This window comes from Leptinotarsa decemlineata, unplaced genomic scaffold (genome assembly GCF_025532065.1).
Source record: "Leptinotarsa decemlineata unplaced genomic scaffold, Ldec_3_MD MMD2_tig00004204_RagTag_RagTag, whole genome shotgun sequence".
Taxonomy (NCBI): domain Eukaryota; kingdom Metazoa; phylum Arthropoda; class Insecta; order Coleoptera; family Chrysomelidae; genus Leptinotarsa; species Leptinotarsa decemlineata.
Window position 1 is genome coordinate 83,787 of NW_027412603.1, and position 12,865 is coordinate 96,651.

General features: G+C 39.8%; 1 protein-coding gene across 1 annotated transcript; it reads left to right on the forward strand.

Moving 5' to 3' along the window:
- The first annotated feature begins 473 nt into the window (after positions 1 to 473).
- Positions 474 to 10,325, forward strand: LOC141483769 (uncharacterized). The gene is made up of 3 exons (XM_074178594.1): positions 474 to 879; positions 939 to 1,148; positions 10,209 to 10,325. Exons 1-3 carry the CDS (start codon positions 709 to 711, stop codon positions 10,323 to 10,325), a joined length of 498 nt encoding a protein of 165 aa, XP_074034695.1. The 5' UTR covers positions 474 to 708.
- Positions 10,326 to 12,865: the final 2,540 nt, after the last annotated feature.

A 12,865-nucleotide genomic window follows, 5' to 3' on the forward strand; every position in this document is an offset into this window, starting at 1 on the left:
ATTTTGTGTTGGTGTTGTCTCGGAAATTTGGTTGTTGCAATGTTATTTTTTGAATACGTATCTAATATGTATGACGGTTTACAAAATAGTCAAATTATCAGCAGGAAAAAACTACGTTCAAGCCCCGAAGAAGAATTTAAATAAATTCGAAACGTCGGCAAGAGAACAATTGTTTAAAAAAATTGGTCCTGTTACCCAACCAACCTTTTTTCAGCCTTTATTATTATTATACCAATGGGCAGATTTATAAATGCCCCATCAATGAAAAGATGCGAATAATATTCTTATGATGCTGTCCTGTCATAGTTTTATTTTCAGTAGTATATGTTGAGTCTTTGGAATGAAATAATTACCACTAATAGTTATTTATGTATCAAGGAAATTAGGAGGGCCTTAATTACCGATGGCAAAGTTAGCGTCCCGAGGGCCTCTGGCCCGAGGGACAGCAATTGCCTGAGGTTATTAAGGCTCATTAATTCCCGTGGTACATAGATAATTTTATTTCTGACCGATTTCAATAAAATTTTGTTCATTTTTGAAACGGAAAAATGTACCAATTCATTACCTTCCCGGTATATTTGAATCAGGTACCGTTGATTATAGTAGAGTTTTCTTGTTGCTAGGTTGTTGCTATGTTACTTGTTTATAAACAGAACTTTGTTATCAAGCTGTGTTTGCGGTGAAAACGTGTTTTCTACCCCAAATATAATGGAGGATATTTTGAAAAAAGCTGAACAAGCAAGAGAATCATTAATTCCATCGAAAAGTGAAGCCGTATACCAAAAAGAATACAAGATATATCTGGACTGGCTGACACGGAAAAATGTTATGCCAAAAGATATCACTGAAACTGTATTTCTGGCATATTTTCAAGAACTGGTAAGGAATTTTCTATGTTTTTCGGTAGATTTGGTAGTAATTGTGTTTATTCGTTTCAGTCAGAAACGTATAGTCCGAATTCTTTATGGACTAAATGGTCAATGCTAAAATCGATGGTGACTATACATGAGAAACGAGATATCACCAAGTTCAATAAACTACAGGCTTTTTTGAAACGGAAGAGTAAGAGTTATAAGCCGAAAAAGTCTGCTGTTTCATCTCCTAAAGATGTTATCAGATTCCTAAATGATATTCATTTATTGCATAAGGTAATTTTTTTCTTATTTTCCTTTTTGTGTGTATTTATTTCCTTTTTTTTGTTATAGGTTGTTTTGATTATGGGTTATTTTGGAGGATGCAGAAGTCAGGAACTTTTGAATATGAAGATATCGGATATAGAGGACCGGGATTCCGTTATGGTAGTGAACGTACCGGAAAGTAAAACTGGTGTATCGAAGAAATTTACAGTTGTGGATGAAAAAGAGTTCTCCGCTTTGCCTTTATTAAGACTTTATATGTCTTTGCGTCCTAAAGGTATTGAACAATTTTTTTTGAGCTTCCGACAAAATAAATGTACATCTCAGCCAATTGGAAAAAACATGTTTGGGAAAATCCCCAGCAAAATCGCAATGTATTTAGGATTGCCAAACTCATCTTCCTATACGGGACATTGCCTTCGTCGCACTTCTGCTACTGCTCTAGCCAATGCAGGAGCAACTATGACTAACTTAAAAAGACACGGAGGTTGGAAAAGTTCCACGGTGGCGGAGGGGTATTTGGAGGATAGCATCGAATTGAGAAATAAAACGGCGCGTATGTTGTCTACTTTGTCATCAGAAGAGGCAGGTACCTCGACTGTAGTGAACAGAAGCTCCAGCCATACAAAAGAAGAAATTGTTTCCAGTGGCGGAAGTAATTTTCAGGGAACATTTCAAAATTGTACATTTATTATTTGTAATGACGTGAATAAATAAAATATGGTTCAGTTTTCATTTCTATTTATTTTTACTTGTGAAAGGTAGAGGGAATTATAAAATCTATAATGTCCCAAGGGAGTTATGACCCTCTTTATTGATAGCGTAACTATGACGATATAAGCTTATAATGTCCCGGTCAGAAATAAAATATTTTTTATAAATGTATTTGAATGAAATAACAAATATTTAAGTCACATATCCGCAAGTCATCATCGTAAGATAAATAGATAACTACTATTCTGATCATTCCCGTATTGGTTTCAATTTAGGAGCCACCAGTAGACAGCTGTTTCAGCCTGTTGGGCATCGTCAGTAACGGGCAGGCGATCCTCGATTGAAGACAAAATTTGACCAAAGTCATCTTAGTTTCGAACAGGTTGGAGCCTGGCTCCCTTACCCTTATGACTGGTGTTTGTCAGAAGGACTGACAGCCATTTTCAGGTCAATCAGGTTGGAGCCTAGCTCCTTACCCTTGCAGCTGATTTTTGTCAGAAGGACAAATGGGTTCATGACTAAGAGGTGATGGCGGTATGAAAGTCCTCAGACATCAGTACCGCCCTTGACGGTGTACCCCTACCTGGCTGGGGTGGGATGGATCGGGAAACTGTTCATCCGTTAACGGGGGACAAGTCAGAAGGACGACGTTAACCATCTTGATTTCATGCAGGTTGAAGCTTGGCTCCCTTCCCCTTTCAACTGAAGTTTGTCAGAAAGACAAACAGGTCATGACTGGTGTTTGTTGGTGGCATGAAAGTCCTAAGACATCCATACCGCCCTTCGCTGTATACCCCTACCTGGCTGGGGTGAGATGGATGAAGATATTATTCATCCGTTAACGGAGGACATAGGGGCCTTATTCGACAGAGTGTCGGGGCCTTCTATATCGGGAGGGGTCGTCTACAGCGTAATCTATAGCTTCCCTGACTAAAGTCAGAAGAACAAAACCAAGAGAAGTACTTAATAAAAATAACGGCGTAAACGCAAGCGAGACATAAGTGGAACCACCCATTTTGTGTGACACCCAAGTCCACTTTCCAAGTTTTTATGACAGTGTTGGTGCGGCGACTGCGGTAACAAAAATTGGGATTCGTTTTCCGATGGTATTCCAGGATGGCTTCCCAAATTACTGCAGATAAAGGTTCATGACTAGTTGGAATTAATTTTGTTTGTGGGAAATACCCAGACGGTTCACTCCGTCTGAAATGCCTACTTTTCATATATAGGAAGGTACTCGCGATAAATCTTCCAAATAGATGACGTTGCACGGTGCCTGATGGTTTTTACTTCCGCTTTCTGCGCGGCTTTAGCTGGGTTAGTTGTTTTTCAGTCGGTATCTGCCTCACGTACTATAAAGTCGTAGGTTCACATGAAACTCAGTCCCTGTAAACCAAACCGATAATTTTTTCCTGAATTTCTTCATTTCATTATACAGGGTGTCCCTGGACTTCCTCTTTTCCTCTCGGGAATGTATAGATGGGGTCAAAATATCACCAGTACTTCATATAACTTTTTTTCCTAAAATCCTTCGTTACCAAGTAACGGGCCCTCGAAGTTACAAAATGAAAAATGTTTTTCTTTGATAACTTTTCAAGTGAATATTCAAAATCATCCAAATTTTGTGCCGGAGTCAGTTGTTTTGCTACAAAGTCAGGAACGGACTACCCCCGATGGTCCACACCCCAAAACTTTGAAATGACAGATATTTTTCAATATTTTTCAACAAATTAAGGTTACTTGGACAATTTTATGAATAAAAGTACTCGTGTGGAAAATCGATCGGAGCAACGAGTCTTGATAAAAATGTAGTTTCAGTCGACGACATCAAACCCGCTCGTCCACCATTATTTGAAATGAATAATTATCAAAACAGAAATAATAATGATAACGTTAATTCAACAACATTTATCCTGAGATGTCTACCATTATTCGAAAATATTAGTTTTTAAGGAAAATGGAAATGATAGGTAAAATGTTCATAACGAATTTTTATAATGCAAACACGTTTAACTAACGAAACTCAAGAGCCTCAAGAGCAAACAGAAATGAAAAATCCGCTACAGAAACTGCTCGATATGACCACCTTCTCTCTCGATACATTTTCTTAGTCTGCGAAGACACCCTCTCTGTACTTGAAATAGCATTCCAGGGTTGTTTCGTATGGCTTCACAATGTAATGTTATTCTATTCAACAATGCATCTCTTATGTGAATAGATGTAGCGTAAACAAGGCTTTTTAGATGCCCCCACAGAAAGAAATCCAATGGATTTAAATTCGGAGACCGCAATGGCCATGAATATGGCCCACCTCTACCAATCCATCTATTGTGGAACATATGGTTCAGATGGTCACGCACAATCAAACTAAAATGAGGAGGAGCGCCATCATGCATAAACCACATATCTCTTCGGGTTTGCAATGGAACATGTTCCAAAAGTCCATTCAAATCGTTCTGAATGACCTCCAAATAACGTTCTCCATTCAATCGGTCCTGTAGAACGATTGGTCCTATAAGATGATTTCCTATGATACCAGCCCAAACATTCACGTTGAATTTCCGTTGGTGTTTGGTTTGCAATATCCCATGGGGATTTTCTTCGGCCCATATATGGAGATTATGAGAGTTGATAACTCCATCTCTACTGAAACCTGCTTTATCAGTGAATAAAACTCGATTAATAAAAGTCATATCCTCTCTTTGCCTATCCATGAACCAATTGGCATATTCCAGTCGTGCTGGAAAATCTTGAGGTGTCATGGCATGTACCTTCTGGATGTGAAATAGGTGGAGCAGTTGTTCCCTAATTATTCTATGAATAGTGGACTTGGATGTATGGACTGTTCTGATAGATTTCTGATGCTCATTGAAGGATCATCAGCGACGGCTTCCAAAATTTTTCCTCCAATACAACGGTACGTACAGTCCTAGGAGCGCCCTCACCACCTCGTTTTGGCAAAACTGTACCTACAATAATATCGAAATAAAACAACGTGCTCAAATTAATTATCAATTATTACATACCTGTCTCCCTCAAGCTGCGATCGATACGCTCGAATGTTTCTCTTGACGGTACCGTTCGATTGGGAAAATGCTCGGAATACAGACGACGAGCTTCTGCAGCATTACAAAATGCTCGTCCATAAAATACATGCATATCTGCATATTCATTGAATGTAAACTGTTCGGCCATATCAAAAAAATTCAAAATATCCTATAGAATATTGACAATACAATGATAGTCATATGACAACGCACCACTCAACAAAACAAAATCGCATTCCAGTTTCTCATTTTTTATCAAAGCTTTCTAAAAGGTTTTTTTGTCAACATCTGTGAAAGAAATGGAACATAATTATTCCCTGGATATTTTTCACCTGATCATGTGCAGCCGTTTTTGTAGTTCATTCGTTTGCTTTTTATTAGTATAGTAAATATTTTTTCCGATGTGCGTTTTTTCAGCTAAATTTAGATTCGTGTTAAAGAACTTCTCCCATAAAATTATAATTATCAGTGAAACTCCTCAACAGTTTAGCTGTGAAGAAGAATTTGAAACATTCGAATGTTGAGTTTCATGAGATTCAGATAACTGATCAACACGAAACGTGATTATTCCACACGTATTATGTACATACAAAATATGGAATGAATTCGATATTTCATAGTAGAGTAGCTTGTTAGTTTAAAAACACCACGAATCTACAGAACTTGATATTTCTTTTGAAAAAATATCTGCTATCACAATTGTGACTTAAAACTTCCATATAGGTACTGTACTTTTTGTTTACGACTTCATTTTAGCATACTTTGTATTATTCCTGTTATAAATGTTGTTGAATTAACGTTATCATTATTATTTCTGCTTTGATAATTATTCATTTCAAATAATGGTGGACGAGCGGGTTTGATGTCGTCGAGTAGAACTACATTTTTATCAAGACTCGTTGCTCCGATCGACTTTCCACACGAGTACTTTTATTCATAAAATTGTCCAAGTAACCTTATTTTGTTGAAAAATATTGAAAAATATCTGTCATATCAAAGTTTTGGGGTGTGGACCATCGAGGGTAGTCCGTTCCTGACTTTGTAGCAAAACAACTGACTCTTGCATGAAAGCTCATCGACGGAATTCATTTGTTTAGTCAATTACCAAAATTTGGATGATTTTGAATATTCACTTGAAAAGTTACCAAAGAAAAACAATTTTCATTTTGTAACTTCGAGGGCCCGTAACTTGGTTACGAAGACTTTTAGGAAAAAAAGTTATATGAAGTACTGGTGATATTTTGACCCCATCTATACATTCCCGAGAGGAAAAGAGGAAGTCCAGGGACACCCTGTATGTATATTGATAAGAGCTGCAGAAGGAAATTGTTTTGGAGTCCCTAGGGTGGCTCAGAAAAATGGCTCAAACGGAACACCCGCATTTCCTTACACTTTTGAATAGGTTAGGTACTACGCACCTAACTATAACCGATGTCGAACATTTTTTTTTTTGAAAATGCTAAGTACAATTGGAAACTGAATAATATCGAAATGTATACCAATTATTATTTCGAATTCTGACCAAATATGGAAGATGTGTTGGTCTATTGATTTCGATAAAATCCGATTCTCAATATTATAGAGAATGTTCAAAAATCATTGTCAGCTTTTTACAATTTTGAACAAAGATAACTTCGTTATATCAAATAGAGCACCGTGTATTTTTTTGGTCATAACAATATTAAATTTATTTTACTTTAATTTCACTTTAGAGTTCCCTATAACTACCCTGAATAGTTTTTCAAATATTGGCTTTTTAAGTAGTAGTTCTTATTTTAATGCATTCTTGGAATAAAGATAGCTTCGAAATGACGTTGGCTCAGAAAGTTATTATTGACAGTTGTTATACTTCACTACATCGAAAATATTCACTGTTCACTAAAATGAAGTTATATATAACAGATCATCCATTCTAGTGATCCAGAGTTCGGAAAAAATGAGGATTCATATCACTATAATAATGGAAGTTGCGTATGTTCCCTAAGCCATTGTTATAAAAAGTAGATTTATCAGAAGATAAAATGGAATCAAAAAAATGTTCATCCTTACAAAACTTGTCCAGAATCCATAGACAAAACTCGATTCATCTGAATATGGTATGGGTGAAATTTGTATTTTTTATTACATCAGAAATGCTCCGTCTGCTTATTCCTGTATCTTGGGTCAGGTTAGGTTAGATCCAAAGTGAGTGGGTCTATTCGACCATCCACCGAAACCCGAAAGGGTTTATTGTGGCTCACAACTATTCACACTCGACCAAATAAACCCAGCTTCTTAACGAAGCTGATTAGTTTGTATTGTGTCTGGTCTTTCAGATCAGATGATAAGAGTACGGCTCTGCCGAACTCTAAAAACCTGATTCGGTCCTTAGCGAGGCAGGCACAAAGTATATGCTCTGCTGTTTCATCATTTTTCAAACAGAGACGACAAACACTCTTCCGACAGTCCGAGTCTGTGCATATGATGATTCAGATGACAGTGACCTGTAAGAAGGCTTTTTAGACATCGTAGTTCATCTCTACTGTAGCCCAACAACTGTTTGGTATCAAACTTCGAAGGGTGAATGAACGCCTTGGAGGGAGCCAATCCTGGAAGATTCTGCCAGAAGTCCATAAATCTTCTTGCCATTCAGGTGTTCAATGTTTGTTTGGCAAAGTCTGAAACGATGCCAATGACTGGTTCTGTGACTTGTGTATGAGGTTGGATTTATCCAATCTCTCCGCTTGAAATACAGTCGCTTAAGTTCTTGGGCATGTAGATATACCTCTGTCCTGAGTCTGCGACTAAAAACACCTGCACCAGAACGGGAAGGTGCTATTCCTGTATCTTTTTCAATCTTACGTTGACTCGTATGAGGGTTTTTTATGATTGATCCCATAAAAAGAAATTTATTTTCCTCATGTCCAAAAGGCAATTCTCTAAACATTCACCAATCGCTAAAATCATATCTATCCCCTTTGACTGGGTTAAGTTCTCATTTTCAGCGGTAATAATTCAGTGAATGTTTTGAATAACGTAAAACATAAACACTGTCAATGAGACAGTGAATGAATAAATGTCGTTTCAAAGCTATCGTGAATCAAAAAAGGTATTGAAATAAGAACTACCATTTGAAAAACTAATATCTGAAAAATTCTTAAACTATTATAAAAGATAATTGAATTTTATATTGTTCAGACCAAAAAAATACAGGTTGTTCTATTCGAAATGACAAAGTAATCTTTGTCTGGAGTTGAAAAAAAGTGACAATGATTTTTGAACATTCTGTATGATATTGAGAAACAGGTTTTATCAAAATCAATGCCAAAAACTTCGTTTATGCTTGGTCAAAATTCGAAGGGATGCTTTCTATACATTTCGATGCTTTTTAGTTTTATGAAAAACAGATAGAAGTAAAGTATACGCTAGATTTAGTCTCACAGGTAACTCTCTTCAACATTTTTTTTTCATAATAAAATATACCCTGAGAGATGTACACTGAGGAATCATGTATTCAAAGAAGATCACAAATTCGAATACAACTCGAATAAAATTTTGACAATCGAAAAAATGAACCAGAAAGATTGTTCCTGTGAGTATGTCATTTGTTTTAGTAACAGAGAATTGCCTTAATATAAGGTCTGATAATAACCACCTCAGTAAAATGTATGCCTTTTCACTCGACATTGACAATAATATACATGAATTTCAAAGTAGTGTAACGAATTGAAGAATTAACTGTCTCAAAAAAATTTATTTTTAACAATATTTCACTATCACAACTAATTTATATAGCAACTTAGCACTCAGCAATTAACGCTTAATTTATCTTCACTGTTCGAATTCTTTGTTAACCCTTCGATTCGCTTTCTGAATACAGACTCTATCTCGAGACGGGAAGCCGGCTTTTATATCGGCAACGATCACTCCAGATCTCTCTAGTCGATTCGGCATTCATCTATACTTTTCGCTGCAGTTCGCGGTGAGTCATGTGTTTGCTGGCTGAGATATTGATCAGGACCGGCTTCTGATTGGTTACATTACCCCCTTCTTGAAGACGTTTCGCCCCAATTTTGGAATTGCCAAGTCCATGAGATTCTGGTTGAGCATCGTGTCCTTCAGTCTAGTAAAACTCCTCCGGAAATCTTCATAGGATGGTTTGTCTCGAGAATGCTTTTTTGATCACCAACTAAAAAATGTTTCTCTGACCCTTCTTCAACTGTAGCACTCCTCCGACTTCAGGATTCTGTTCTCGTAATGTTTGGAGCTGACCGAATTTTTTGTTGAATACCACTGCGATACCCTTGAACATTCGGAGATGCTCTGCCAGGCAGTGAGTTAGTGCGTAATCAACTGGAACCGTGAAAAAGTCTCGTGGCTCTTCTCGAGTTACCCCATGTACGACCTTCTGTCCGTTCGAGTATATGGACATGAATTTTTGAGCGCGAACTTGTTCGTGAATTCCAGCATGAGAAGCCAATCTATTAAAATGGACGACCCTAGGCTTTTCTCGAGGTAGCTTATGGATTCGGTAGACGAGGTCATTGATCTTTTTCATGATTTTATACAGACCCTCCCACGAGTTCCGCAACTTCGATGATAAACCACGATGTCGCTTAGGATTGTACAGCCAAACTAGGTCACCGGTTAAGAATCCTCCAGCATTCACCTTGATGATATAGGCCTTCTTCATCCTATCGCTGGCACTCCGGATGATCAGACGGACTCGTTCATGGATGTCGTCCATTCTCTGCCGAAGCTTGCTTACAGTGTCTTCCCCTGCAGTGTCTTGTTCTGGCGGCGTCCCAAATTTCAGGTCGCAAGGAAGCCGCAGCTCTCGGCCCAATATGATACTGACAGGGGTTTGGCCAGTTGACTCGTGCACTGTCGAACGATAAGCCAGCAGGAACAGGTGGAGTTATTGGTTCTGGTCTAACAGTTTACATATTTCTTGGACTCAAAATTTCTGCCCTGGTCCGAATGCAGTTCCAATGGGACACCGAATCAACATATCCATTCCTCCACCAGGACGTCAGCAACGGTAAAGGCTTCCTGATTGGGCAGGGCATAGGCTTCTGCCCACTTGCTGAAGTAGTCCATGGCTACTAGGACGTATTTATTTCAATAGTGGGTCTCTGGGAACGAACCGGCGATATCGATGGTGATTCTCTCAAAAAGACATCCCACGTTATACTGGCTCATTGGAGCTCTCGATCGTATCCTAGATCTGTTACTGGCAGCGCATACAGCACACTTTCTGCAACAGTCCTTGATGTCGGCTTGACAATTAACCCAGTAAAACCGTTGTCACTCCATCATGGATTTCTTTCAGCATCTCCCGTCGTCTGCTCCTGGCCACCACTTTCTGGTGCCTCCCTTCTCCGCCGTCTTCAGACTCCAACACCCGCTTCAGAACCCCGTTTTCCAAGGTATGGGAGTTCCATTGTGACCAGTAGGACTTAACCGCTGGCGAATAGCCTGCTACCTCCTACCACGATGCCGATGGTCTTCGATTACTTTTCTTCCATCCGGTGACTAAACCAAGATTTAGGTCTTTTTCTTGGTCTTCCTTAATATTATTATCCTCCCAGTTGTCGTCCACAGCTCTAGTTCTACAAATAGCTGCTTCCTTCTCTTCTGCTCGTAGGCAATGTGATCAGTCATCGGGGCATGGTCTCCGTGACAGGGCATCTGCGTTTTTATGGCTAGCTCGATGTTCTGTTTCGAAGTCAAATTCTTGTCTTCTCTCAATCCAGCGCGCTACTTGGCCCTCGGGATTTTTGAACTGCAGAAGCCATTTGAGAGCTGCATGATCCGTTCTCAACAGAAATCTTCTTTTATACAAGTATTTGTAGAAATGTTCTACACCTTTGACTACGGCCAACAGTACTCGCCTGGTGACAGAATAATTGCGCTCTGGTTTACTGAGCGTTTTGCTGAAGTAGTCAATAACTTTCTCGTGTCCATCCTGGATCTGAGAAAGGACTGCTCCAAGTGCCACGTTGCTGGCGTCCGTATCTAAAATGAACTTTCCGTCAGGTAGGGGATAGCTCGAAACAGGAGCGTTGATCAATGCTCTCTTCAACTTCTTGAATGAGTTTTGGCATTCCTCAGATCACTGGAACTGGATCTGCCCTTCTGTGAGTCGGGTCAATGGTTTGGCGATGTTGGCAAACCTCAGCACGTACCTGCGATAGTAGGTGCATAAACCAAGGAAGCTCCGAAGCTGATGTATGTCTTTTGGATGGGCCAATCCTTAACTGCTTCGATCTTTTGTTCGTCCACTGCCACTCCTTCCCCAGAGACAACGTGGCCGAAGGAACGAACTTCTTTCTGAAACAGATGGCATTTCTTGGGACTAAGTTTCAATCCGGAACTCCTCAGACCAATAAATACCTCCTCTAGATTTTTTAAGTAATCGTCGAACAATTTTCCAACCACGATTATATCGTCGAGATACACTAGACACGTCTTCCATGAGAGCTCCTTGAGAACCGTCTCCATCAATCTCTCGAAGGTCGCTGGAACACTACAAAGCCCGAATGATATAACCGTGAACTGCCACAGTCCTGAGCTGATGGTGAAAGCAATCTTTCCTCGATCTTCTAGGGCCAATTCAACTTGCTAATATCCACTTTTCAAATCCAAAGTCGAGAAAATTGTGGAGCCGGCTAGCGGATCTAGGGTGTCGTCGATTCTTGGAAGAGGGTAGCTGTCTTTCTTCGACACGTGATTTAGTTGTCGATAATCCACGCAGAACCTTGTCGAGCCGTCCTTCTTCTTCACTAACACGACTGGGGAAGACCAGGGGCTGTCAGAAGGTTCGATGACTCCTTCTTTTTCCATATCGCTGACTATCTGCCTCTTCTTTCTTCGCAAGGGGGAGTCTTCTAGCTGACTGCCGGATTGGTCGGGCAATCCTAGTGTCGATTCTATGCTGAACTACATTCGTTCGGTCGCCTTTTCTTTCTCGAATATCGACGATCTCCTGGTACTTCTTGATTAACTCCCTAATTTTTGATCGGTGTTTTGGCAAAAGTTGGCCCAAGAATAGTTCTCATCGCACGTGAATCTACCAGCATGGTGCAAGGTTCGCTGTTGATGAGGCCGTCTACGAAAACACCTTTGTCTTGTCGTTGGAGAACGGCAACATATGCTTTTGTTACGGGGACAATTGCCCCTTCTCATCGATCCCCTCTAGTTTTCCTGATTTGGTGTCGATTCTTTGGAAGCTGGACATTTGCTACGCACATGTCCAATTTTCCCACAGTTCCAGCATGTTATATTTTTCCTCTCAGGCAAAACTTCTTTCATTACTTTTCTGATGGTGTCCTCAATATCTGCAGGCACTTGTCCATCTTCCTCGATAGCTCGAACTTTGCTCTGGCTCTTGCAGGATTGTTTAGCAGCCTCAAACTCCAGAGCGCTTGCCAATGCTTCCACGAGATGGGATGAGCTAATGTCACAGCCTGCTTTGTTTCTTGGTCGCGAAGTCCGTCCAAGAATGCCTGAACTACTAACCGTTCCATTACATTTTCCGCAGGATATGCCAGACGAACCAATCGAGCTATGTCGGCTTCAAATTCCTGATTTCTGGCAGCGATTCTTCAGCTGTGAACGGTAAACGTGCTCTAGGTGGGCCTGTCCATACCGCAGCTCAAGATGCCTTATAAGTTGATCATAGTCTTCCTGTTCTTGGGCCGTGAGGGTTTGCAAACTATTCGTTGCTTCTCTGGCCGCAGCTTCAAATTGTCGGCGGTAATTTGCCCAAGGAGTTTTCCCGTCGAACTGGGGCGGCTTCATGGAGAGTTTTTCTGGTTCAGAACTGACTTTGACATCTTGCAGTTCCGGCTTACAACGAACAATCGAGTTAAAGAGTAACAAACAAGTATCGTGATTGAATTCACGGCTAGATCTTAAGACAAAGCTCATTTTTCTATAACATTCAGATACTAAGTGTTCAAGGTGCCGAGAGAAACTGAACACACC